The sequence below is a fragment of the Lentinus tigrinus genome (assembly GCF_003813185.1).
Source record: "Lentinus tigrinus ALCF2SS1-7 unplaced genomic scaffold L226scaffold_1, whole genome shotgun sequence".
Lineage (NCBI taxonomy): Eukaryota > Fungi > Basidiomycota > Agaricomycetes > Polyporales > Polyporaceae > Lentinus > Lentinus tigrinus.
In genome coordinates this window covers 2,811,761-2,832,194 of record NW_027137910.1, presented here as the reverse complement: position 1 = coordinate 2,832,194, position 20,434 = coordinate 2,811,761, and the positions used below count along the sequence as shown (strand labels likewise).

General features: G+C 57.2%; 7 protein-coding genes across 7 annotated transcripts; 5 read left to right on the top strand and 2 right to left on the bottom strand.

Moving 5' to 3' along the window:
- The first annotated feature begins 51 nt into the window (after window positions 1-51).
- L226DRAFT_528803 (nucleoporin) lies at window positions 52-5,444 on the top strand. The gene is made up of 20 exons (XM_067679461.1): window positions 52-318; window positions 370-480; window positions 535-631; window positions 694-1,109; window positions 1,166-2,141; window positions 2,197-2,387; window positions 2,441-2,546; window positions 2,599-2,770; window positions 2,828-2,937; window positions 2,984-3,116; window positions 3,165-3,239; window positions 3,298-3,374; window positions 3,429-3,514; window positions 3,576-3,904; window positions 3,958-4,100; window positions 4,153-4,399; window positions 4,456-4,576; window positions 4,632-4,733; window positions 4,789-4,931; window positions 4,992-5,444. Exons 1-20 carry the CDS (start codon window positions 90-92, stop codon window positions 5,226-5,228), a joined length of 4,101 nt encoding a protein of 1,366 aa, XP_067543236.1. The 5' UTR covers window positions 52-89; the 3' UTR covers window positions 5,229-5,444.
- Window positions 5,445-6,049: 605 nt separating this feature from the next.
- On the top strand, window positions 6,050-11,143 carry L226DRAFT_475998 (uncharacterized protein). The gene is made up of 6 exons (XM_067676694.1): window positions 6,050-7,787; window positions 7,841-8,037; window positions 8,100-8,236; window positions 8,291-8,494; window positions 8,560-9,102; window positions 9,164-11,143. Exons 1-6 carry the CDS (start codon window positions 6,151-6,153, stop codon window positions 10,829-10,831), a joined length of 4,386 nt encoding a protein of 1,461 aa, XP_067543235.1. The 5' UTR covers window positions 6,050-6,150; the 3' UTR covers window positions 10,832-11,143.
- L226DRAFT_33704 (uncharacterized protein) lies at window positions 10,951-11,473 on the bottom strand. The gene has a single exon (XM_067674045.1). It carries the CDS (start codon window positions 11,358-11,360, stop codon window positions 11,070-11,072), a length of 291 nt encoding a protein of 96 aa, XP_067543234.1. The 5' UTR covers window positions 11,361-11,473; the 3' UTR covers window positions 10,951-11,069.
- On the top strand, window positions 11,198-14,694 carry L226DRAFT_607754 (uncharacterized protein). Its single transcript, XM_067685852.1, has 2 exons — window positions 11,198-12,809; window positions 12,925-14,694. The coding sequence occupies exons 1-2, from the start codon at window positions 11,538-11,540 to the stop codon at window positions 14,284-14,286; spliced, it is 2,634 nt and encodes an 877-aa protein (XP_067543233.1). The 5' UTR covers window positions 11,198-11,537; the 3' UTR covers window positions 14,287-14,694.
- Window positions 14,695-15,462: 768 nt separating this feature from the next.
- Window positions 15,463-16,020, bottom strand: L226DRAFT_607753 (uncharacterized protein; the record flags this gene model as incomplete). The annotated part of the gene is made up of 4 exons (XM_067685851.1): window positions 15,851-16,020; window positions 15,778-15,793; window positions 15,595-15,728; window positions 15,463-15,543 (listed from the first exon to the last, which is right to left on the bottom strand). Exons 1-4 carry the CDS (start codon window positions 15,866-15,868, stop codon window positions 15,466-15,468), a joined length of 246 nt encoding a protein of 81 aa, XP_067543232.1. The 5' UTR covers window positions 15,869-16,020.
- Window positions 16,021-17,987: 1,967 nt separating this feature from the next.
- L226DRAFT_565216 (uncharacterized protein) lies at window positions 17,988-18,929 on the top strand (the record flags this gene model as incomplete). Its single annotated transcript, XM_067683770.1, has 5 exons — window positions 17,988-18,027; window positions 18,082-18,226; window positions 18,293-18,360; window positions 18,436-18,594; window positions 18,661-18,929. 5 exons carry the CDS (start codon window positions 17,988-17,990, stop codon window positions 18,927-18,929), a joined length of 681 nt encoding a protein of 226 aa, XP_067543231.1.
- A 963-nt stretch (window positions 18,930-19,892) lies between these two features.
- Window positions 19,893-20,313, top strand: L226DRAFT_565215 (uncharacterized protein; the record flags this gene model as incomplete). Its single annotated transcript, XM_067683769.1, has 4 exons — window positions 19,893-19,910; window positions 19,969-19,984; window positions 20,043-20,176; window positions 20,233-20,313. 4 exons carry the CDS (start codon window positions 19,893-19,895, stop codon window positions 20,311-20,313), a joined length of 249 nt encoding a protein of 82 aa, XP_067543230.1.
- Window positions 20,314-20,434: the final 121 nt, after the last annotated feature.

Sequence of the window (20,434 nt, the reverse complement as noted above, 5' to 3'; positions counted from 1 at the left end):
GACAAAAAGTCGCGCGCGCATATGACGCGTGATCGGTGTAGCTCTTGTTCAAGTCCTTCTCTCCTCCGCCACCGTCCTCCACGACCTTCATGTCCATGGCTTTCCGCACGAGCATCGCCGCTCAACAGAACTTCGCGTCGACATCTACGTCGAGCCCGCTCATCGCGTCTGTCAATGGCGGCAAGCTCAGGCAGGCGCAGGCCGCGTCGAAGCCCGCGCCGGTCCTAGACCTCCCGGCTCTGCAGGCAGCAAGCCGTGTGCTCCAGGAGCAGCTGGTGAAGGATTCTCAGATTGTTCCAGACCTTGGTGACATGATTTGTGAGAGTTCCTCTGTGCATGCGTCTTCAGTCGCTGATCGAGTCCATGCAGCGGGGATGCCTTCGTCCGCGTCGTACACGGTGTTCCCGGACGACTACCGTGCACCCTTTCAGAAGAGGCGGCATATTGGAATCCCGGAAAGTCTGTGGCAGTATTACACCTGTGAGTAGGATTACTGCGTGCAAAACTGAACACGCATTCATGTAACTGTCCCAGCCACCAACCTTGCCACGCATATGGGATTGCTACCTGAGATTGAACGCGTCTGGATAGCCATAGACCATAACCTCTTTCTGTGGGATTACATAGACGGGTGAGTAAGAGGTACTAGGACTTTTTCGTGCCACCTGCTCACTCCCATGCATACGTATCCAGACAAGAGCTGAGCTCCTTCGTCGACCAGCCGGATGTCATTACCTACGTCGCCTTGGTGAAGCCGAAGCCCGGAGTCTTCATTGACGAAATTACCTCTCTTTTGGTGATTTGTACCCCCGTCACGGTTCTCCTTCTCGGTGTTTCAACGCACTTGGTCCCTGGGCCAAACAACCAGACTCGCACGGAGATCAAGCTGTATGCGACGGACATGTCCATTGCTTGTGATGTCGAAATGTCTGCTGTGATTGGTACTCCAGACGGCCGCATATTCATGTGTGGGACTCAGGACGGGAACCTGTACGAGCTACACTACCAGGAGAAGGAGGGATGGTTTGGCAAGAGGGTGCAGCTCATCAACCATTCGGTCGGTGGTATGCAAAGTCTCCTCCCCCGTCTTGGTACGTCGAGCGCAGAAGGTCCGTATGTCATTCGTCTACCGGTCGCTCCGTTGTGGATTTATTGGCCCCTACAGACAGGATCATCACGCTGGTCCCTGACCCTGCGCGGAACTGCTTCTACTCCTTGACTGGCAACAACGCGATCTCCATTTGGCGGACCAACGGGGACAAGCACATTCAACATCTGCAGACGATTTCGAATTTATACAAGGCCGCGCAGGACAAAGTTCCTGGCTCTCCTGCTCTCACTCCGCAGAACTTTACGATCATCGCCCTCCACGTCGTTCACCCAAACGAAAGCCGAGCCGGTGTTCAACTCGTTGCCGTCACTGCCAATGGTGTCCGCCTATACTTCTCGCCATCTTCCTACGGCGCGGGCTACGGTTGGAGTGCTGCACCCGCATCTGGATTCCGTCCATTGTCCCTAGCGCACGTCCGCTTACCGCCACCTAACCTGATCCATCCTGACGAGCAGGGGCGGTCATTCGGTGACGCTGCTGTGGGTTACGGGATGGGCCAGGCGCAGCAGGCTCCTCCCCGTCCATACATCCTGGCTAACCTCCAGCATTCCTGCTATGACCTTGGTATCACTGTCGCTTCGCAAGGAGCCGACGTCGCCGATACGGACTACATATTGTGTATGGCACCCGACCTCACTCAGATTGGTTCTTTGGGCCAACTGCACACGCCTCAGGTCCAGCAGCCATCACAGTACACGAATCCTACGTATGGCACAGCCACGGGACCTAGTCGACCACCGTTGACGGAGCGTGCAACTTTGGTATCAATTCCAGGTCTCACTTGGGGTATTGCTCCTGTTCCTCGGTCGAAGTATTCTATGACAACCTCGGCACCTGCCAACACTCCCACTCCCCTCGTTACCAATGAGCTCGCTACCCAGCTCACAGAGCCGGCAAGGCAGTACATCATTCTGAACAATGGTGGCTTGCACTGGATCGTGAAGCGACGTGCTGTAGATGCGCTCAAGGACGTCATCGAAGAGTTCCAGGTCGAAGGCAATGCACAACCTTTAATCGAGTTCCGTGACAGGTACGGCGTTCACTCTTTGTGCTGTCACCCCACTTACCAATCTCCTGGCACGCAGCTACGGCCGCGATCAGACATGCGCCATGCTCCTGGCCATTGCCAGTGGGAACACTTTCCTCGACCCGATGGAGCAGTCACCCGTAGGCTCCATGAGTCACGTTGGTGCAGACCTCGCAGCCGTTGCCAGACAAGCGTTTTATGACTTCGGCGAGCGGCCAACCTGGGCAGAGCGGGTGACATATGGCACAAGTCAGTCATCATGCAACAAACTGGAGATAGGACAGACACTAAGCGTTTTGTAGGCGAGGGATCCGGCACCGCGACGTTCAGCGGCAGGCGGGAGGGTCTGGCTCTGTACTTCGCCCGATTGGTCCGACCGTTCTGGAAGGTACCGATCACGAAGGCCGCGTACGTACGCTACTCCAGAATCACTTGGTCAAATCTCACATCTGTTACATAGTGCTAACGGTCTACAAGACCTCAACGTCCCGGATGACGTTCTTCTCACCGCGCAGAAGAATCTGTTTGCCCTGAAAGAGTTGCTTGACACCAATCCTTATTTATTCCACTCTGCACCTGGCGACCATACCGGAGCGCGGTCTGCCGCTGCAAACGAGCAAGAGGCATGGAAGGTAAGCCTCACTTGTCGCCTTGCACACAGCGATATGTGCGCTGACCTCGCGCGGTAGGCGGAGCAAAGCTCTGTATCTCAGCTGTTGGGCCTCCTTGGACGAGCTATTGAGGCCATCTCCTTCATCCTACTCCTTAGCGATCACCACCTGGGCGAGCTCATTTCTCAGTAAGTCGGCTTGGCTTGAATAAGTCCGTGTACTGACATTTCCTAGCTGCGAACCCGATATCCAGAAGCTTGTCAGCTCTCTGACCTTCGAAGACCTCATCACCTCAGACAAGGGTGTCACTGCCTCTCGCTCGTTGGTCAATGTCATCATAAATCAGCAAATTGGCCAGCAGATCAGTGTATGTATGAGTACATGCTGTTGGGAAACTAAGCTCACCGGTTCATAGGTCGATACCATCAGTGAAGTCCTTCAGCAGCGGTGCGGTTCCTTCTGCAGTACCGACGACGTCATGCTATACAAGGTAAGTCATAGTGGCCGCTAGTATTCTCTACAGTAGCTGAACTAGTTCACTGCGGCAGGCTCGAGAGAACGTGCGGAAAGCTGTGGAGACTCGCAACCCCATCGAGCGCCAGACATGGCTTGGAGAGTCGCTCAGGTGCGTCCTTCGGCAGATACTGGATTGCGGCCGAGTGTTGAACGATCGTGTTAGGCTGTTCATGAAGGGTGCTCGCAACCTCGAGTTCGACAAACTACGGGAGATATGTGGGGATTACCAACAGCTCAGCTACGCTAAAGGTAACCGCATGCGAACCCTGTCTGCTCCCAGCCATGCTGATCCTTTCCTGTGTTACGGTAGGCGCTGTGGAACTACCCCTCTACTGTGCGCAAGTCTTCGATACTGATCTGCAAGGGCAAGAGTACTGGATTGCAGGCTGCCCTGCCAACGATGCCCGTGGTCAGTTCTGGGAGAGACGGAGACAGTGTTATGAACTTGTCCTCGACTCTCTCACCGTGTTCGAAGAACGATGCGTGGCTGCTGGCAAACAGGCTGCTGCTCAGGTCGATGACCCTGAGGCTGTGCGAGGCCATGCCTACGAGTTGATTTTCGCCAGCGAGGACGAAATGTTCCATTCGACCCTATACGAGTGGCTGATTGGCCGGGGCATGGCCGATGAGTTGCTTGAGGTGAGTATCCCTGTGTGTTCATGGAAGACAATTCACGCTAAGACCCATCACAGATGCGTCCCGCATATCTGGAGGCTCACCTCAGACGAGAGCCAGTCACGGTGAAAAAGTTCCAGCTCCTTTGGCAGTTCTACGTCAAGGATGGCCAGCCCCTCCGTGCAGCGGAAGTTTTGGCTGTCCTGGCAGAGTCCACGGAGTAGGTCTTATGATACAATCTCACCTTGCCACACAACTCACACGTTTCGTAGGTTCAACTTGTCCCTCGAGACCCGTCTCGAGTACCTAACGCTTGCCGTCAGCAATGCCAAGTCGCACCCTGTATCCGTCGGCGGTAGACATGAGACTGCTATTGCCTTCCTCACTGATCTCGAGGAAAAGTTGGATGTCGCACAGGTGCAATTGGAGCTGTTCAACACGCTCTTGCCCCGACAGCATGACCCGGAGGTTGCGGAACGGTTCAAGGCATTGTCATATCGCTTGTACAACATCACCGAGGTTCGTGCAACCTTAATTTTTACTATTTTGCCTCACTCAGTACTATTGTTCTGCAGCTGTATCAATTATATGCGGATCCTCTCGATCTGCCACTGATTAAGTTGCTCATATTGCACGTATCAGAGCACCGAGAAGAGAACATCGTCCGCCCCATCTGGAACAGGATATTCGAGGAAGGCAAGTCCTCATGACTGCTTTTAAGGTCGCGACGATTGACCCCATTCGACTGCAGCCGTGGAGGGCGTCGACGCGAAAGTCGCAGCAGACCGCATCATTGCAAAGGTCGTACCTCTGGGTCAACGGTTCTATCCCTCAGAGAGCGCGTTCCCACTCCGTCAGTCACATTTCATCTTCCTGGAGTTCAGAATGTCGCTTATAGTAATGATCAGAACATGTCGCGTCCTTGTTGGTCCGCTTCGCTCTCGCCCACAAAGGCGAGATACCTTACGGATGGGCGCCTCGAATCCTCACACAGTGCGGTGTTCCCTATCCCGAGGTCTGGGACATATTGCACGAGATGTACGAGTCGCAGGTACGGTGTTATTTCTTCACTGCTTCCTTGACTCGCTTGACCTTCTGGCACTTGTGACAGGTTCCTCCATTCAATGAGCAGGCAAATGTTCAGGCAATCTCGTCGGACATTGCCGTTCTCCTTACGGACTGGGTCGAGGAGGCAAAACGGCCACAGTCTGCGGCGGCTCGTGGCGAGTTCCCTGTCTTCCGGATAGACCAAGCTGTGGAGCAGTACCTCGCAGAGTTGGAACCCACTCGCACGGAAACAAAAGCAGCATACGAGGCTATCAAGCGCCAACTCAGGCGCCACTGGTAGACCAGCTCCCCGTACATGTACTCTACATGCTTTTCTGCATCGTCTGCTGTATCACCTATTCCCATGATTGTCGCCACATGTCTTATGGATATGCATCTCAAGGGATAGTACGCATCATTCCGTGCCTTCCATGATACTAGTACGCCAAGGAGGATACTCGCGAGGATCCCTTCGAACAGTTCATGATCATCAAATAACTGGATACCAGGACAAGGATATGTGGCCGGCGACAACAAGAGAGCCTCGCCAGCGATCTTAGGGGATGAGAATAATTTTCTCTGCTTCATAGCAGAACGTGTCGATGTTGTTCGCGGCATTGTAGACGTCACCTATGCGTCGGTCACGAAGACGTGGCAGGTACGAGGCAATTCAGTACAAGGTGAGGGGTTTCATTGCCTCGCGGCCCCCGCTGGCCATCATCGGCTGACATGGAGGACAAGCTGGTCATGATTGCTGGCTTCGGTCATGGTAACCACATGTGTACTGTCCAATGCAATGTTTGACGAGTGGGTGGTTCCGAAGACACTCCACTCCGTCTATAGATCAGTCCTATCATTGCTGAGCGCTATACAACACGTTAGTCGTCTGAGATATGAACGAGGGATGCCAGACGTACGATCTCCATCTTGGCTGTCTAAGTCTTGCAAGAACCGACTCCGAGTCCCTAGGACTCAGACTCGGAACCTGGAACGGTTACGGCTCTTGCCAGAGGGTATAGACGCCGGGCTACCCATTATGGCACGTGACTGCGCAGGGCACGTCGGCCGGAAAAGGCAGGAGATCGACCGCGGTCAGGATTGCAGGAACGGAATTCGCGACGAGTTGGACGAGACCGACCACCATCTCCTCCTCACCCCCTTCCCATCCGCAGTCCTGGAGTCGACTTAGTTCTTCCCTTCTTCCAACCCTCCGCGGACGCGGCATGGTTGCTCTATTTGGCCTATCAACCAAGGGTTCCCCAGCAAGGACAACTCGCAACCCCGACATCGCGACCCCACCCCCGCCATATTCCCAGGATCACTCCGACCCCGCCGTGTTCGCCACAGAGACGACGACTACCACCACAACTCATGTTGTCAATGTCACGACCACTCAGACCACCACTCATTTCTTCTCTCTCCCATTATGGAGACGGCGCGGCACCCCAGCGTATTCGCCGAAGAACATAGCCGCGATGTCCACAGACGAGCTTGGAGTGATGGGCACCCCAGCGGGTCATGCTCTCAATCCCCCTACTCTGCACACTAGGGATAAAGACCTCCCGCCGACCCCGAACGCTAGCCCGCCTATGCTCACGCCCCCCAACCGACTATCTCCGGACGTTTCCCAGCAAGAGAGCGATGACCCTACACGGCACGCGAGGAAGCAGGCTGAAAGCAGGTCGGGTGTTGCTTCAGTTGCGTCATCGCGTGCGTCTTCTCTGCAACCCGGTTCTCGTTCTTCCTATGCACCAGGGGAGTCTCCAAGTGCATCCCAACCAACAGTAGTGCTTGCGCGTGCTGCTCTTGGTCTCGGCCTTCCTCATGGCGCACCAACTGTCTCTGCCTCTTCATCCTCTTCAGAGGTCAACACCGTCTCACTGTTTCCACCGCAATCACCCATCATGTCAGAAGCACGAGCCCCTAGCTTAACCATCCGTCACGCGAAGAGCTTCCATAGGGAACCCCAGCGCGTTGCTGACGAGGCCCCTCCATCAGCTATCAGGGAACGTAGGCGGACACGAGGTCTGTCGTTGGGTCCGTTGAGCTTGATGTCATCCGACACCAAGGGCAAGCAACGGGAGACAGACATCGATGCCAATGCGTCCGACCAAAAGCCCTTGAGTCGAAAGAGCTCATTCTGGTCCCGCAGGAGGGTCAATTCGCGTCCTGATCCCGCCCTCGCACCACCATCACCCACGCCTCAGCCCACGCTTCCTGTCTTCCCACCGGTCTCTCCGTTCTACATCAATACCCCTGTGCCGTCACCTGGTCTGTCTGCGAACCATCCATCAGAGTTGCAGCGACGACATTCCGAACGCACTCGGAAACAGTCCCTAAGGAAAGACGACGAAAGACGTCTTCCAGACCAATCTCCTCCTCTCCCTCCATCCATCCACACACGCCGAAGGCGTGGATCCCAGCGCCCCCAAACAGCCGATTCCGCCTCAAGTCCCCGCCTGTCCTTCTTCGCCGACCCGCGTCCTTTCGTTGCCTCACCCGCGTCTTCCCCTCTTCCAACACCGCAAGAACAGCCAGCGCCGCCTCCACCGCCTTCGCAACCCGAGCCTCGCTCACGCGCACAGACCAATCCGCCCCTTCTTCACCGCCTTTCGGTAAATTTGTTTGGGGGTTCGTCGAGCAACTCTCACACCCCGACTTCCTCGGGCTCGCCGAATATCCTTGATGGACAAGGTCTGACGTCACCACCGTCTAGCCTTGGTTCGTCACGACCATCGCTCTCCAAACCCTCTGTCGAGATTCCCAGACCGAGGGCCGACGAAGAGTCGCCGGAGGGCTACCTGCAGAGGCTGGTGGAAGCTGTCAGTAAAGCGGAGGTAGCGACCGTTTTGGCTTCTAGGTGAGCTCTGGTTGATCGTCCCTACGGTGATGTGTCTCACGTCACGCATGAAGCCCGGACGCTTTCCACGCTCGAGCGCTGCATGTTTTTATTGAGCGCTTCAACTTTGTTGGAGACCCCCTTGATGTCGCGGTGCGGAAGTTGCTCATGGACGTGGGCCTTCCACGCGAAACACAGCAGATCGACCGTGTCATCGAAGCTTTCGCTGCAAGATATGTTCAATGTAATCCTAACTTATTCGCGTCCGATGGTATGTCCCGTTTGACTAGTCAGTCCTGTGGGGAATTGGTTCCTGACGTTCCTGGTCATCAGACCATCCCTATATCCTAGCATTCAGCCTTATAATGTTGCATACTGATGCGTTCAACAAGTCCAACAAACGGAAGATGACTAAACCGGACTACATCAAGAATACGCGTCTGCCGGGTGTGGCCCCGGAGGTCCTCGATGTGCGTCTGCCTCAGTGAATCTCGTATGCGGAGACATCTCTGAGGCTTGTCTAGTGTTTTTATGACAACATCGTGTTCGCACCCTTCATTTTCATCGAGGATCCCTTAGACGTGAACGGGCAGCGAGGCCTGGTGCCCGAGGCCATATCACGCAGGATGTCTACCATCAATATGGCTTCTCCAGGTGGACTGAACGGATCGGGCTCAACTCTTCTGGGGAAGAGCAACAAGATTGACCCCTACTACCTCATAACCAGGGTATGACCTACCTTGACTACGTTCATGCAGGCTCACTGACGCTGTTATGTCAAATCCTTACACAGAACCTCCTCGACGACCTGCGGGTGGACGTGTATGCTCTTGTTCCTGCAGAAAGTCCGTACTTCTATCAAGGGACTGCTGGACCCTGGAACGAGGATGAACTCCAGCGAGCGTTTGCTCTTGCTACCATGGTCGAAGTTGGTGGATTGGACCACCGGTACCTCGCGTCTCCCTTCTTCAGCATGAGCGTGAGCGGTGGCCCCGGTCCGATGTTCCAGAGCTCATTGGGTTCGCTTCCTCCTCTGACCCAGGGTTCTGGCGGCATGTTCGTTATCAAGGTCACAAAGGTCGGACTGCTGCTCCGCAAGGAGGACATCATGGAGGGTGGCCGACGTGCGCTCAGCCGGAAGTGGCGGGAATGGTGTGTCCTGCTCACGGGATCGCAGTTACTCTTCTTTCGGGACACTTCTTGGGCCGGCACCATCCAGGCTCAGGCTGAACGCTCCAATGGTCAAGTCGTCCTTCCCCAGACGTCATTACCCCAGCCCGATGAGATGTTCTCGGTGCGCGATACGATCGCGGTGTTCGACAAGTCTTATACTAAGGTGCGCAGTCGTTCTGATGGCTTCACTGTTCCTCAGATGCTAAACGGCTATATTGTATCAGTATGCCCACACGCTGCGCCTTGTCATGCCCGATGGCCGACATTTTTTACTGCAAGCGCAGGACGAGAGGGAGATGAACGAGTGGATCGCACGTATCAACTACGCAAGCGCGTTCAAGACCGCTGGCGTTCGCATGCGTTCGCTGGGTCTCTCGAGCAGGGATATTGAGCTGACCGGCATCGCCGCTGCTGCATCCCACCTCAAGGACGTCAAGCACAACTTGGGGAAAGCATCTTCGCCAGTTATTCGCACGTGGAACGGCAGGTTGTCGGAGGATCTCGATATCGTCTCACGCGGTGCCGGGGATTCGGAACCGACGTTGCCACCCAACGCTACTAGTACAGGGGGTTCTCGCGCTAGACCCAACACTGCCGGCTCGATTGGTTCCGATCCGAGCACGCCGCCGTACGAGAACTCGTCTCGCCTGTTTAAAGCGACCTTCGACGAAGTCAAGACAGAGCTGGCGACGGGGAAGTGGCGGTCACTGGACGAAATGAGCATACGCTCGACGCGGAAGCGTGCATATAGTCTGGAGTCTGTCCTTGGCTCCCCGGGATTTCCTCCCGCAGGACGCTCGACCGACGACGCGAAGCCACGCCTATCGTCCCGTCCGGAGATCATCAAGTCGAAGGTCGAGGACCTCAACTCGAAGATCGCGCTTGCGAGGAATCAGCTCGACACGGACATGCGTTTCGTTCGCAACTTGGCTGTCTTGACCCCATTCCAGCGTGCGACGCGCGACAGGGTGCAGGCGGCGGTGCAGAACGTCGCCAAGCGCGTCATGCAGGTGCGGCTCGACATCGAGAAATTGGTTTGTCATCGTGATGTTCTCACTGCGGACCTTGCGGCGGAGGAGCGCGACTGGCAGTGGACCAAGAAGCTGGCGATGCGTGCTGCGACGCAGAAGATTGCAAGCCAACGCGAGCACGACCGCGTCGTGGAACGAGAAGCCGAGCGCGCCCAAGAAGCCGAACGAGCGCGTTTGCCCAAGCTCACTCTGTCTGCGTACGTGGACCAGACGGAGGCGCAACCTGCCTCATCATCACCCGTCAACATTCCCCGTACGGCGAAGTCAGCGCATCCCCGTCCGGACTCGTCTGTAGCAGATTCGTTCCATTCTGCGGCATCTGGGGCGTCGTCGGCGTGGCATGGCCGACAACGTAGTGCGACTGTGACACTCAGTTCGCCACATTCCTCTGCGACAACACCAATCGAACGCGGCAGCTACACCGCATCCGACACCTCTTTCCCCTCGCTCGAGTCTCCTGAACGCCAGCGGGCAGCGCCGCTCGCAGCGCAGAATTCGATGGACAGCACAGCGACCACTGAGGAGGGTGGGACGCACGAGAAATTCTACACCGCCCCCGAGATGCCGGAGGAGCAAGCCGAGGAATGGAACAAAACCCGGGCTGCGAAGCGGGTATCTCTGGTGAAACTCCCGTCGGACCTGCGGATGTCCATCCTGTTTGGGAAGCATGCGCGCGAGGAGACGAGTACCCCCGAGCTGTCTGAGGACACGGCGGCGACGCCCACATCGACGTCCTCGCCGTCGCCAGCGAGGCGGCGCAGCGTGAGCCCGTACGATCAGCATCCCGGTGGGACTGTGGCCATGCTTGACCTGCAGGGCTCTCGCCGCAGTGGCTTGGGGCAGCGAGATGATGCCGGGTAAGTCTCGCGTCGCTGTGTCAAATCGTGTATCTGTCGCATTGCGTTGCATTCTCTGTACAGTTCGCTTCGCATACATAGTCGTTATTGTCAGGTCGCCGACTCCAGTTGGACTGGTTGTCTATTGTCGCTCGCTAGGAGTCTCGCCATCATTGCATATCCTCTCATCGTGTTGCATCCGCCCTGCATTTCATTATTAGCACGTTGCATACTAGACTCAAGGCCGTTCGTTGTCACTTGCATTATTCATTGAGTTGTAGCTTGTGGACGGCGTCCGAGAAGGAGGCTGGCAGCGCGCTACGAGATACCCGGGGTGCACACGATTGGCTGGCATGAAGGGCGTGAGAGCGGGGCGCGAGCTTCCTGATATGGAGGAGTAAGAAGGTATCCAGGCTGGTTTTGCCGCAGACGCGTCTGGCGGGTAAGTACACGAGTTCCACACTTGCGGGAAACAGAACAAGTGCGATGGCCCGCCACCATATTTCTCGCGCTTTCTTCCCTCCTGCGCCCATCCCCCGTGGGTGCTGCCCCATGTCTCCCTCCCCGTCCTCGTGAGCCCCCTCGTTCTTGTTCTTGCTTTCCTCTAGTCTTCCGCTTCACATGTACAGTCTGAACTAGTCGACGCCCCCATCTACCCATCAGTCATTTTCCGTCACATCCTCCACCCCATTACTGCGCCCTCTGTCACCGCACTCGCATACGCCCCAGCCATGCTTCTGTCAAACCCAAACCGTAAGAGCTTCGCGCTCTCCCTTAATCTCCCACTCTCAAGGGCGTCCTCATCTTCCCGGTCCAAGGATCACCACAAGTCCCCACACTCCCCGATGCGCGACAGCTTTCCCTCCCCACACAGCCCGCTAGTACCCTCGTCCTTGCACCTCAAGCCGGAGCAGCCTATCCTTCCCATCTCTCTTGCGGACGGCCTTGACCCCAGTGAGAAGATGAAGTTACTCCGGAAGACGAGGAAGTTGAGCCGCATCCTTGGGGAAGTTCCCATCCCCGTGTCCATGGAAGAGGCCAACGACATGCGTCTCACCGGTCTCCTGGAGGAGCCCTCCACTTCCGCGTCCAGCTCTTCCCAGTCCTCTCCTGCAGGACCACCACCAGGTATTGAGCGCAAAGGTTCGCTCAATATACAGCGCAGCGCTACCGTGAGCCATAACACCTCCGCTCGGAAGGACCGGGTACAACGTACTCGCTCCCTCGCATCCCTCCGTCCGTCACTCACTATCCCGCCCGAGGCCTGCACTACGCGACCCTCGCCCCTGTCCCCGGTTGCCTTCCCTCACACACAAACACTCCCGCCTCTCCCCGCTTCGCCCATCTCGCCTACGAGGGTGTCGGGTGATAGCGGCAAGGAGACAATTGGCCCCTCACGGCGGGATTCGCTCATGTCCGTCTCGTCAAGGCAGCGACTCGACTCGACCGCATCTTCCATTCTCATCCCTGAACGGACCCCCGAGCAGCTGCAACGCGCTCGTGCCGCGAAGCTTGCGCGACAGCTGGGCGAGCACATCCCTCCAGACGTGCTCTTGCGTGCATCATCGCCCATGCCGCGCTCCCCGCTCGCGTCCCCGTCAGTCATGTCTTTCGCGGACGCTTCGAGGGAGATCCAGGAACCCCAGGCCCCCGCGCGCCGTGCCTCGTCTACCAAGCGCGCCAATCACGATCGTCCGTACCCGAGACGGCGCTTGAGCTTGGACGTAAGGACGCTCGTTCGCGGATCTGACACAAGAACGGATGCACCATATCCGGCCGAGACATTGAAGCACCACGTCCTACACAAGAAGAGCAACTCGTCGGGGCAGTTGAAGAGGCGCCGCCCGAACACGGCGGGTGCGGTCGTGGAGACAGTGAGACGACCCCCTCGTGCAGTACAGGACTCAGACGCAGAACCGGACCTGGATGATGACTTAGAACGACCGCTGACGGTGGAGAAACAGCGCGCGCTCAACGTGCGGCGTGCGCGCAAGATGAACCAGGTGAGTTAAAGATTTCGCAGTTTCTCAACTCGTTCTTGATATGTTGAACATGTTGCTGAATCTCATCATCTCGTTGAACGTCTTGTTCATGCCCAATCGTTGGCTTTGCGTACAGATGTTCGGAAATGACCCGCCGCCTGCACTGTACCAGATCACGAACATCCGCCCCAGCGCTCAGGGTGCTGACGAGTCGGTCTCTCTTGCACTCGCGATTACCGACCGCAGGCGTGACTCCCGCGCGACATTCGTATCTATCGCCACCACCTTCTCTGCGCCAGAACTTGATGGCGACGGGCGGCCGAAAAGCGAAGGAGGTTCATCGGGTGAAAACCTCTCACCGCTACTTTTTGCGGACGCCGAGTCGATTCCCCCCTCGGGCCAGCAAACACCATACACCGGAGCCTCGGTCGAGGGAGACGACGAGTCTGTGCTGCTGCCCTATCTGAACTCAAAGAACGGGTCGCACACCGAGCATACGGACTTGCGTCCAGCGTCTCTTCTCGGACTCCCTCTTTCCTCACCCAGCCAGCAGTCCATTGGCAATGCATCGACAGCGTCGATACCCCAGTCGACTGCCCCGTCGCAGCACTCGGCTACTCCGTTGAGATACCCGGCTCGTACGTCCTTCCGTGCGAGCCCTCCACCTTTCCTCAACATGTTCCACTGGGGAGAATCTACCACAGCTCCCCTCTCGCCTCCCGAAGCCTCTTCACCGCTGTCAGGGCCGAAGAGTGCGTCGGAGACGAGTCCAACAGATCCGCTGTTCCGCATGCGCCGTATGCGCGCCGCGAAGCTCTCGCGTTTCTTCGGTGTCGGTCTCCACGACATCACCGACATGCTCGTCACGGAGGACGCGGCGCCGGAAGTCCCTATCGCTTCCTCGTCAAAACCCCTCCCTCCGGTTCCCGTCCCTATACCGCCTGTGCCCCCGGTGCCATCGCTGTATTCGTCTTATCGTACCGACTCGGCGGAGACGATCCCTACCCCTTCGTCTCCCACGTCCGTGCGCCCGTTCGCAAGCCCCAACGTGCCTCCTCCCGAGGAGCCGCGGTCCCGCAAGAGCTCGGGCCGAAGCTCTGGGCGGCGCAGCCAGAGTGCCACACGCGGAGGACGTCGGGGACAGGCCCAGATGCAGCCCCCGACCCCAACGAAATCCACGTCCTCCGGCGAGCGGGTGGAGCGGAACCCGCCGACCCCGACCAAGTCCACGTTCTCGAACCCTTCGAAGGAGCGGATCAGCACGAGCGGGAACGACCGCGCTGACCGGGACCGCACCGAGCGCACGGACAGAAACCGGTCGAACAGCGAGCCCGCTGTAACCTCGCAACCAGCGTACTCACGGGGGTTCTCGACAACGGTGGAGGTCGCGGCGGAGACGCGCGGCAAGTACTTCAACTTCCGCGAGAACCGGCGGTCGAAGCAGACGAGGGAGCTCGAGATGCACGCCGCGATCAAGCAGCTCCGCAAGATCAAGTAGGCTGAGAGCCATCCGCAGTCCGTGACTTGCGGTTCGTGGTTTGTGGTTTGTGGTTCATGTTTTGCACGCCCCATTTATGAGTATTTTCTATCTATCTTATCGCTTTCGCTGGTCTGCTGCCTGCTTTGCGCCCATATAGTCATCATGCCCCAACTGCTACGTTATCATTCCTTCCCAATCATCTACCTACACATACCACTCGCCATCGCATGCATTTAGTCCCCCCAACTTCCTCGTCCTCCGATGCATATACATACCTACATATTAGTGGCCTTCGGTCGTCCTTCCATTCGATCTGTGTCGAATAGCTGGGAGTGTTTTCGTTTTGCGGACCTGCGGAAAACTCACGACGCCTGTAACGTTCTTGGATTACGACGACAATAGTACTGTTACCCCCTTGAATGCACGCAACAGACAGACCGATGGCAAGGCGCATACTTCCGAATTCACAACCGTGGTTTGGGACAAGGACAAGGCACACTCTCGTTGGTTCAAACACCGCACTGACGCTATCGTACAAAACACACAGTCCTCTAGAGCCGAGACATCAAATCCTACATGTCCTCCAGAACCTCACGCGAGTGCTACTTCGTCTCCTCGCTGCTGTGCGGATTGGAGGTTGCTGGCCTACAAAGCGACGTCGACGACGATGAAGCGGCGCGGTCGACAAACAATCAGATCAACGTAGCTTGGAGTCATGGTGGCCACGCGGCTCTGCCTGGCCCGCGTGAGCCTCTCTGCACTGTTCGACCTTGCTGCGCCCAGTCATCTCGTCAAGACCACGCTGAGCAGGGACACTGGTCTCCTCGGGTTTTGTTGGGGTTGTGGGCGGCGCCCTTTGCCGCACAAGATCAAGGACAGCACAAACAAGGTGAGGCTACGAGCGTCCCGAAGCGCTCGAACTTAAGGTCAGTGTCGTGATTAGATACTAGCGTCCTCGAAGTTAGGCATGAGGGATCCGGGTCCGGAATTGGTTTGGACCCGTCCATTGACCTATACAAAGCAGCCGGGCCTCAAACCGTGGCAGTCTGAATCGAGGGCCACCGTCATCTCTGTCGCGACTTCACAGTCGACTAATGATTCACGGAGACATATGACCGTTAAACATCAACCTTTACATCACATTTATTGCAATCCACATTGCCAATCTATCGTACATGGCGAGCGCAACAGGCTGGCTTAATCCTCCAAGTCCTCAATGGCCCGGCGGGAGCGTTCCTTCGCCTCCTCGCTAGTGTTCGGGTTGTTGATGTTCGCCTACAGGAAGCCGTCAATACGATCGTTTGTGTAAGCCTCATGATCACTCGCCTTATGGCCCTGCTTGACCTGAGCGTTGTGCGCTTGAGTGCTTGTAGCATCGCCGCTGTCAATCATCTCGTCGAGGCGGCGCTGAGCGTCTGCGCGAGTCTCCTCCGAGTTGTTGGGGTTGGACACGGCGGCCTCTGCAAAGTGGGTCAGGGTGAGCATTGAGGACAACGTGATCGAACGAACTGAGGCCACGAGCAACCTGGTAGCAAAGATATCAGCGCGGTGTATGTGGGTGTAGACGAAGGAATCGACTCACGTTTCCAGGGTTGGCCATGATGAAAGTTCTGGTGTGGATGTTGTGAACGAATTAAGCGGGGTAAAAGTGCGTGTTCTGGTGGTCCATGGGTCGTGGCGGGGCTTATATACGCAGCTGGGATTCGAGTGACAGAAGTTCATGACGGTCATCGTCATTCCGCTTCTTCTGCGTCTCCTGCCATAAATGGGTGGACGATGGCCGCATTGGGAATGCCCGACGCGTCATGACGCGTGACGTCAGCGAGGGTCGATAGGATGTGACGTTGTTGTGGTCGCGCATCGAGCGGGCGAGAACCTTCCCACGCTTCTCTCGCAGTTGTGTCCATGCCACTCACTGTGACACAGCCAGCCGGCAGCTGTGCAGCCTTGTACGGGCCTCAAGCATGGTGTCGCGTTGTCAGCGGAGCCGCCACTGGCAGCAGGATTGGAGAGACGAGTACGTTGACATGGTATCCTTGTTTTGCGCCACACGGGCGTCGACAATGCCTCTGACAACGGCGTTGTGATAGGATGGTCTGAGAGCGTTGTTCTTCGTGCACAACTGTGACGGTCTTCACAAAACGAGCCAATGAGAGATGCCCGCCAGGAAGAGAGGCCGCCGCTTGCGCGCCGCATAAAGCTTCGTGTCGGAGCAGAACGATTGCTCTTCACTCGACCACGTTCGATCCTCGGCAGCCTTGCAAGTGGTCTTCGACGCCGGCTCTTTTCCAGCTGTGGCCGTCGACAGCAGATGAGCTCATGGAGAAGGCTGCTTCTGGGGACTCTCGCGTACGCGCTGGCTGGCCGACTGTCAGTATTGCTACGAGCTGGACGGGGCTTCTGCTGGCTTGGTCTTGGCTACCCGGAGGCTGACACATCTGGGCCACCAACGACGACACCTCGCATGCTGGCTGGACTGGAAACAAGGTACGTCTCCCGAGGGAGGGGCGAACGCACGCACCAGCGTTCGTCCTGGCGCAGACCTTTCCGTGGTCCTCGGGATAAGTACCTTTGGCATCCCCGCCTCTCGCTTGCGGTGCCAGATGGGAAACCAACATGCGCCTCAATCTTGTTCTGCTTCCGCCTCCTCGTCTTATCTGTAGTATGACCACACTGAGAACACGCCCTTGCTGTGCGCCGTCCGCACCCGGGTCAGCGTTCCACTGCCTCCTCCACATTAATTTGCCGTTCGTGAGGTGCGCATACCATGGCCACGCCTCTATCGATCCCAGACGTTGTCTTCGCGGAGTTGATCGGCCTGCTGTGTCCAACGCCAGCATCGATGGCCGCGCCAATGCAACAGCTCGTACCGCCGGCTGAGCCATCCCGAATACAAGGTCCGCGTGCAACGCTTGTATGCGTTCATTATGCTGGGCCCAGAGTCAATGTCCTTGCAGCATCCTCAATCACCTCGTATGCATTCGTTGTGCTTGGCGACGCTGGCAGCATCGGCGGCCAACAAGGACGCCTGTCATGAATGCTTCAGCCATCTACTTCTGTCTGCCTCCTGACGGCTCCATGTCCGCTCGATGTCAACACAGGAAGCCGCGAGGCGGTGCGATTTTCGCTATCCGCTCCGGGAGGTCAAGATGTCCCCTCGCACATGTGAGCACTAACTTCAGCTGTCCCTCAATATCCAGCAGCGCCCCGTCCCACCCCGTTGCAGCAGACCTTTCTCGGATGCAACGCGATAAAACTTATGACCTCCCTTGATCCGCATGCTAACTACCTTTGGTGAGGACGATTAGGATGACCCCCAGGTGCCGGGCGCTAAGCGTTCCCGGGGCTGTCAATCTGTCACCACTTGCCAGATGAGGCTGACTAGGAACGTCGAGTCGTTGTACGCGGAGATCACGAATGTGCATGCACTATATCCATATACACTAAATCTGCCACCACATTGTCCAGGCGGTCGGCGCCGAAGCCTCGCACCCCCGCTCTTCAAGGACGAACACAAAGCTTCAAATGCGCCCGAGCTTCCTCACGATGCTGCGTGCTGCCCTCGCAACCGCGATATATACGTGAAGGGTGCTCTCCCAGTCCCTCCAATCTATCTGTGCTTTCACCTGGTTCGCCCTCTCCGGTCTTCTTGTTCCTGCTCGTCGCTCTGACGTTGTCCGCAAAGCCCTAGTCAACGCTAGCGACATACCATCTTCATCATGATGTACTGGCTCTCCATCTTCCGTATCGCAGCCCTTGGTGTGTTCATCGTCTCTGCTAAACCGGGGTCTATCCTGACACACTCACCTGCAGCATGGGCATGCTTTTGCGCCATCGTTCTCCTTGGTCTCGGTGCACACGTCCTCTCCTCTGTCGGCGGTCTGCGACTGCCTACCTTCGGATGGGCTGGTCTGTCCGTGGCGACAGCCGTCCTCGCCCTCCTCACCATGCCCCCCATGTACGTACCCTGCCTCCCGACGAGCCCGCAACAGTTCTCTCACCCGCTGCCCACTGGCACTTCTAGGCTCGTCATCGACTTCCTCAGGTCAGGCGCGTTCACGTCAATGATTGTCGTCGAGTTGTCTTGGATAGGTACGTCGCCCCCGCTGTCCCACTAAACCTTGCACGACCGATCGACGTCTGACGCTTGGGCGTGACTACTAACAGGTTTCCTTGGCGTCCTGTTCCTGGCCACTGGTGGCGCCGCCGCTGCCAACGCGAGCGACTTCTGGGTCTCATGCGACACCTGGACCCCCGCCTTGGCCCGAACTGTCTGCAGCGAGACGTCTGCAGCTGCTGCGTTCGGTTTTCTCGGCTGGATCGCAGGTACGTGACAGCCCCGACCAACCGCTCTTGAGCCTGGAGTGCTGACTGACGGTCTATCCCGTACAGTGTGGACATATACCGGCACGCTCCTCACCATGCTCATCATCCAGGCTCAGCGCGGCAACTACGTCTGGCAGCAGTCCGTCAAGGAGGCGAAGTTCCAGGGCGGGAGCGCCGTCCCCCCTGTCACCACGACAGCGCCCGGGCTGTACGACACTGAAGCGAAGCCATACGGGCAGGCTGCTGCTGTCCATCCTGCCCAGGTCCCGTATGCGTACCCGCCGTCGACCATGGTGTCGCCCCAGACGACCGGCCAGCCGATCGCGCAGGTGTAGAAAGACGCCTTGAAGGGAAATCGCGCGCGTAAGCTGTCGTTGAGACGGTCGGCGCGGCCCACACACACAGTCACGTCTATTACGTCCCGGCATTCCTGTCACTGACTTGGAGGAAACTGTTTATAGGTTATGTCTCGGCCATTCTGTTGTGCGGTAGCTTGGTGTAACTGTACTACCTCCCTAGTTGCAATCGAATTCTCTCCCCCGCCCGTCCGCTGGCACTCGCGCTCGCATTGTCCTACTCTCGCCTTCAGGCCACCCGCATTTTCTTGCATTGTTGATCCCGTAGACTAGGATGACTCATCGGCGCGATTGCGTCAGACATCGCCGCTTGGGGTGCAGCCAGAAGACCGCCCCACCCTACCGACTCCGCCCATCGCAGGGTCCCGACAAGACGGCGGCCCTATGGTGCAGACTGGCGGCGCACTACATACTGTAGATGCGCCAGCCCTTGCGTCAGAGCTGCCTCCGGGCAAGCTCTCGAGAACACCGTGACAAACGCGTCCACATCTGCTCGCTTCGCCACATCATTTTGGGGCAACATTGTCCCCCGCTGCGTGAAACGAACTGTACCCGGTCGCTCGTGACTACGTCAGACTTCGCCGACGGCAAAGTTGAACCCAAAGGATGTGGACTAGCACTGAGTAGCCCCGCATCGCCGCGGTCGCTTGACAGACGGTGTTTCGTAAAATAAAGGGTGCCGGTGGGTCCACTACCTGGGAGAAAGCTAAGAACGAAGGGTGGCCATGGGTGACGCACGCCTTACATCAGTGTCGACGCATCGCGTGTAGTCGTGGCGGAGAATGCAGGCAGCAGTGGTCAACGTCATAGACGGGATCTAGCATTGGTATATAAGACCCAGCGACTAGAGCGGGCCTCTCCCCAGAACTCAAACACGACGCACCTCACCGACGACAGCTCCGTAACTACTACTTCGTGAACACCACCCACCACTCAATCGACATGTCCAACGTCGGAAACGTATGTGTGCTTATGTCGTTATCATCGAACGAGTTGTTCACCGTCGTTGGTTTTCTAGATTGCCCGCGGTCTCAGTCAGTGTATCCGCGACAGCGTTACGCGTAGTTGATGGCACTCACCGATACCTTGCAGAGGCCTCCATCACCAACCCCAACGTCTCTGAGGAGGTGAAGGAGCGCAACCAGGAGCGTCTCCAGGAGATGGAGCGGTCCGGCGAGCTCGACTCGAGCTCGGCTCATGAGGACAACGTCGCCATCGGCCACAAGGTACACTGAATCCATTGGCCTTGTGCGAAGCTTCGCTCACCGCGTCCACATTCCAGGCTGCACTGAAGAACCCGAACATCTCTGAGGGGGCAAAGGAGCACTCTGCCGAGATTCTTGAGGACATGGGACGCATGTGAACAGTGAATTCGCGTCTTGCTTGCAGATTGGGGAAGACCTAGAGCATGGATGTACGATGATGTATCGCAGTACCTACTGTAATTCTTGAGTCGCGTTGCTGCCAGGATGTATGAGCGATGT

Coding starts and splice junctions, on each gene's coding strand:
- L226DRAFT_528803 (XM_067679461.1), top strand. CDS start 90: ATGTCCATGGCTTTCCGCACGAGCATCGCCGCTCAACAGAACTTCGCG. Junction 3,375..3,428: donor TGGCTTGGAGAGTCGCTCAG/GTGCGTCCTTCG, acceptor CGATCGTGTTAG/GCTGTTCATGAAGGGTGCTC. Junction 4,400..4,455: donor GCTTGTACAACATCACCGAG/GTTCGTGCAACC, acceptor ATTGTTCTGCAG/CTGTATCAATTATATGCGGA.
- L226DRAFT_475998 (XM_067676694.1), top strand. CDS start 6,151: ATGGTTGCTCTATTTGGCCTATCAACCAAGGGTTCCCCAGCAAGGACA. Junction 8,038..8,099: donor TAACTTATTCGCGTCCGATG/GTATGTCCCGTT, acceptor CCTGGTCATCAG/ACCATCCCTATATCCTAGCA. Junction 8,495..8,559: donor CCTACTACCTCATAACCAGG/GTATGACCTACC, acceptor ATCCTTACACAG/AACCTCCTCGACGACCTGCG.
- L226DRAFT_33704 (XM_067674045.1), bottom strand. CDS start 11,360: ATGGGGCAGCACCCACGGGGGATGGGCGCAGGAGGGAAGAAAGCGCGA.
- L226DRAFT_607754 (XM_067685852.1), top strand. CDS start 11,538: ATGCTTCTGTCAAACCCAAACCGTAAGAGCTTCGCGCTCTCCCTTAAT. Junction 12,810..12,924: donor GTGCGCGCAAGATGAACCAG/GTGAGTTAAAGA, acceptor CTTTGCGTACAG/ATGTTCGGAAATGACCCGCC.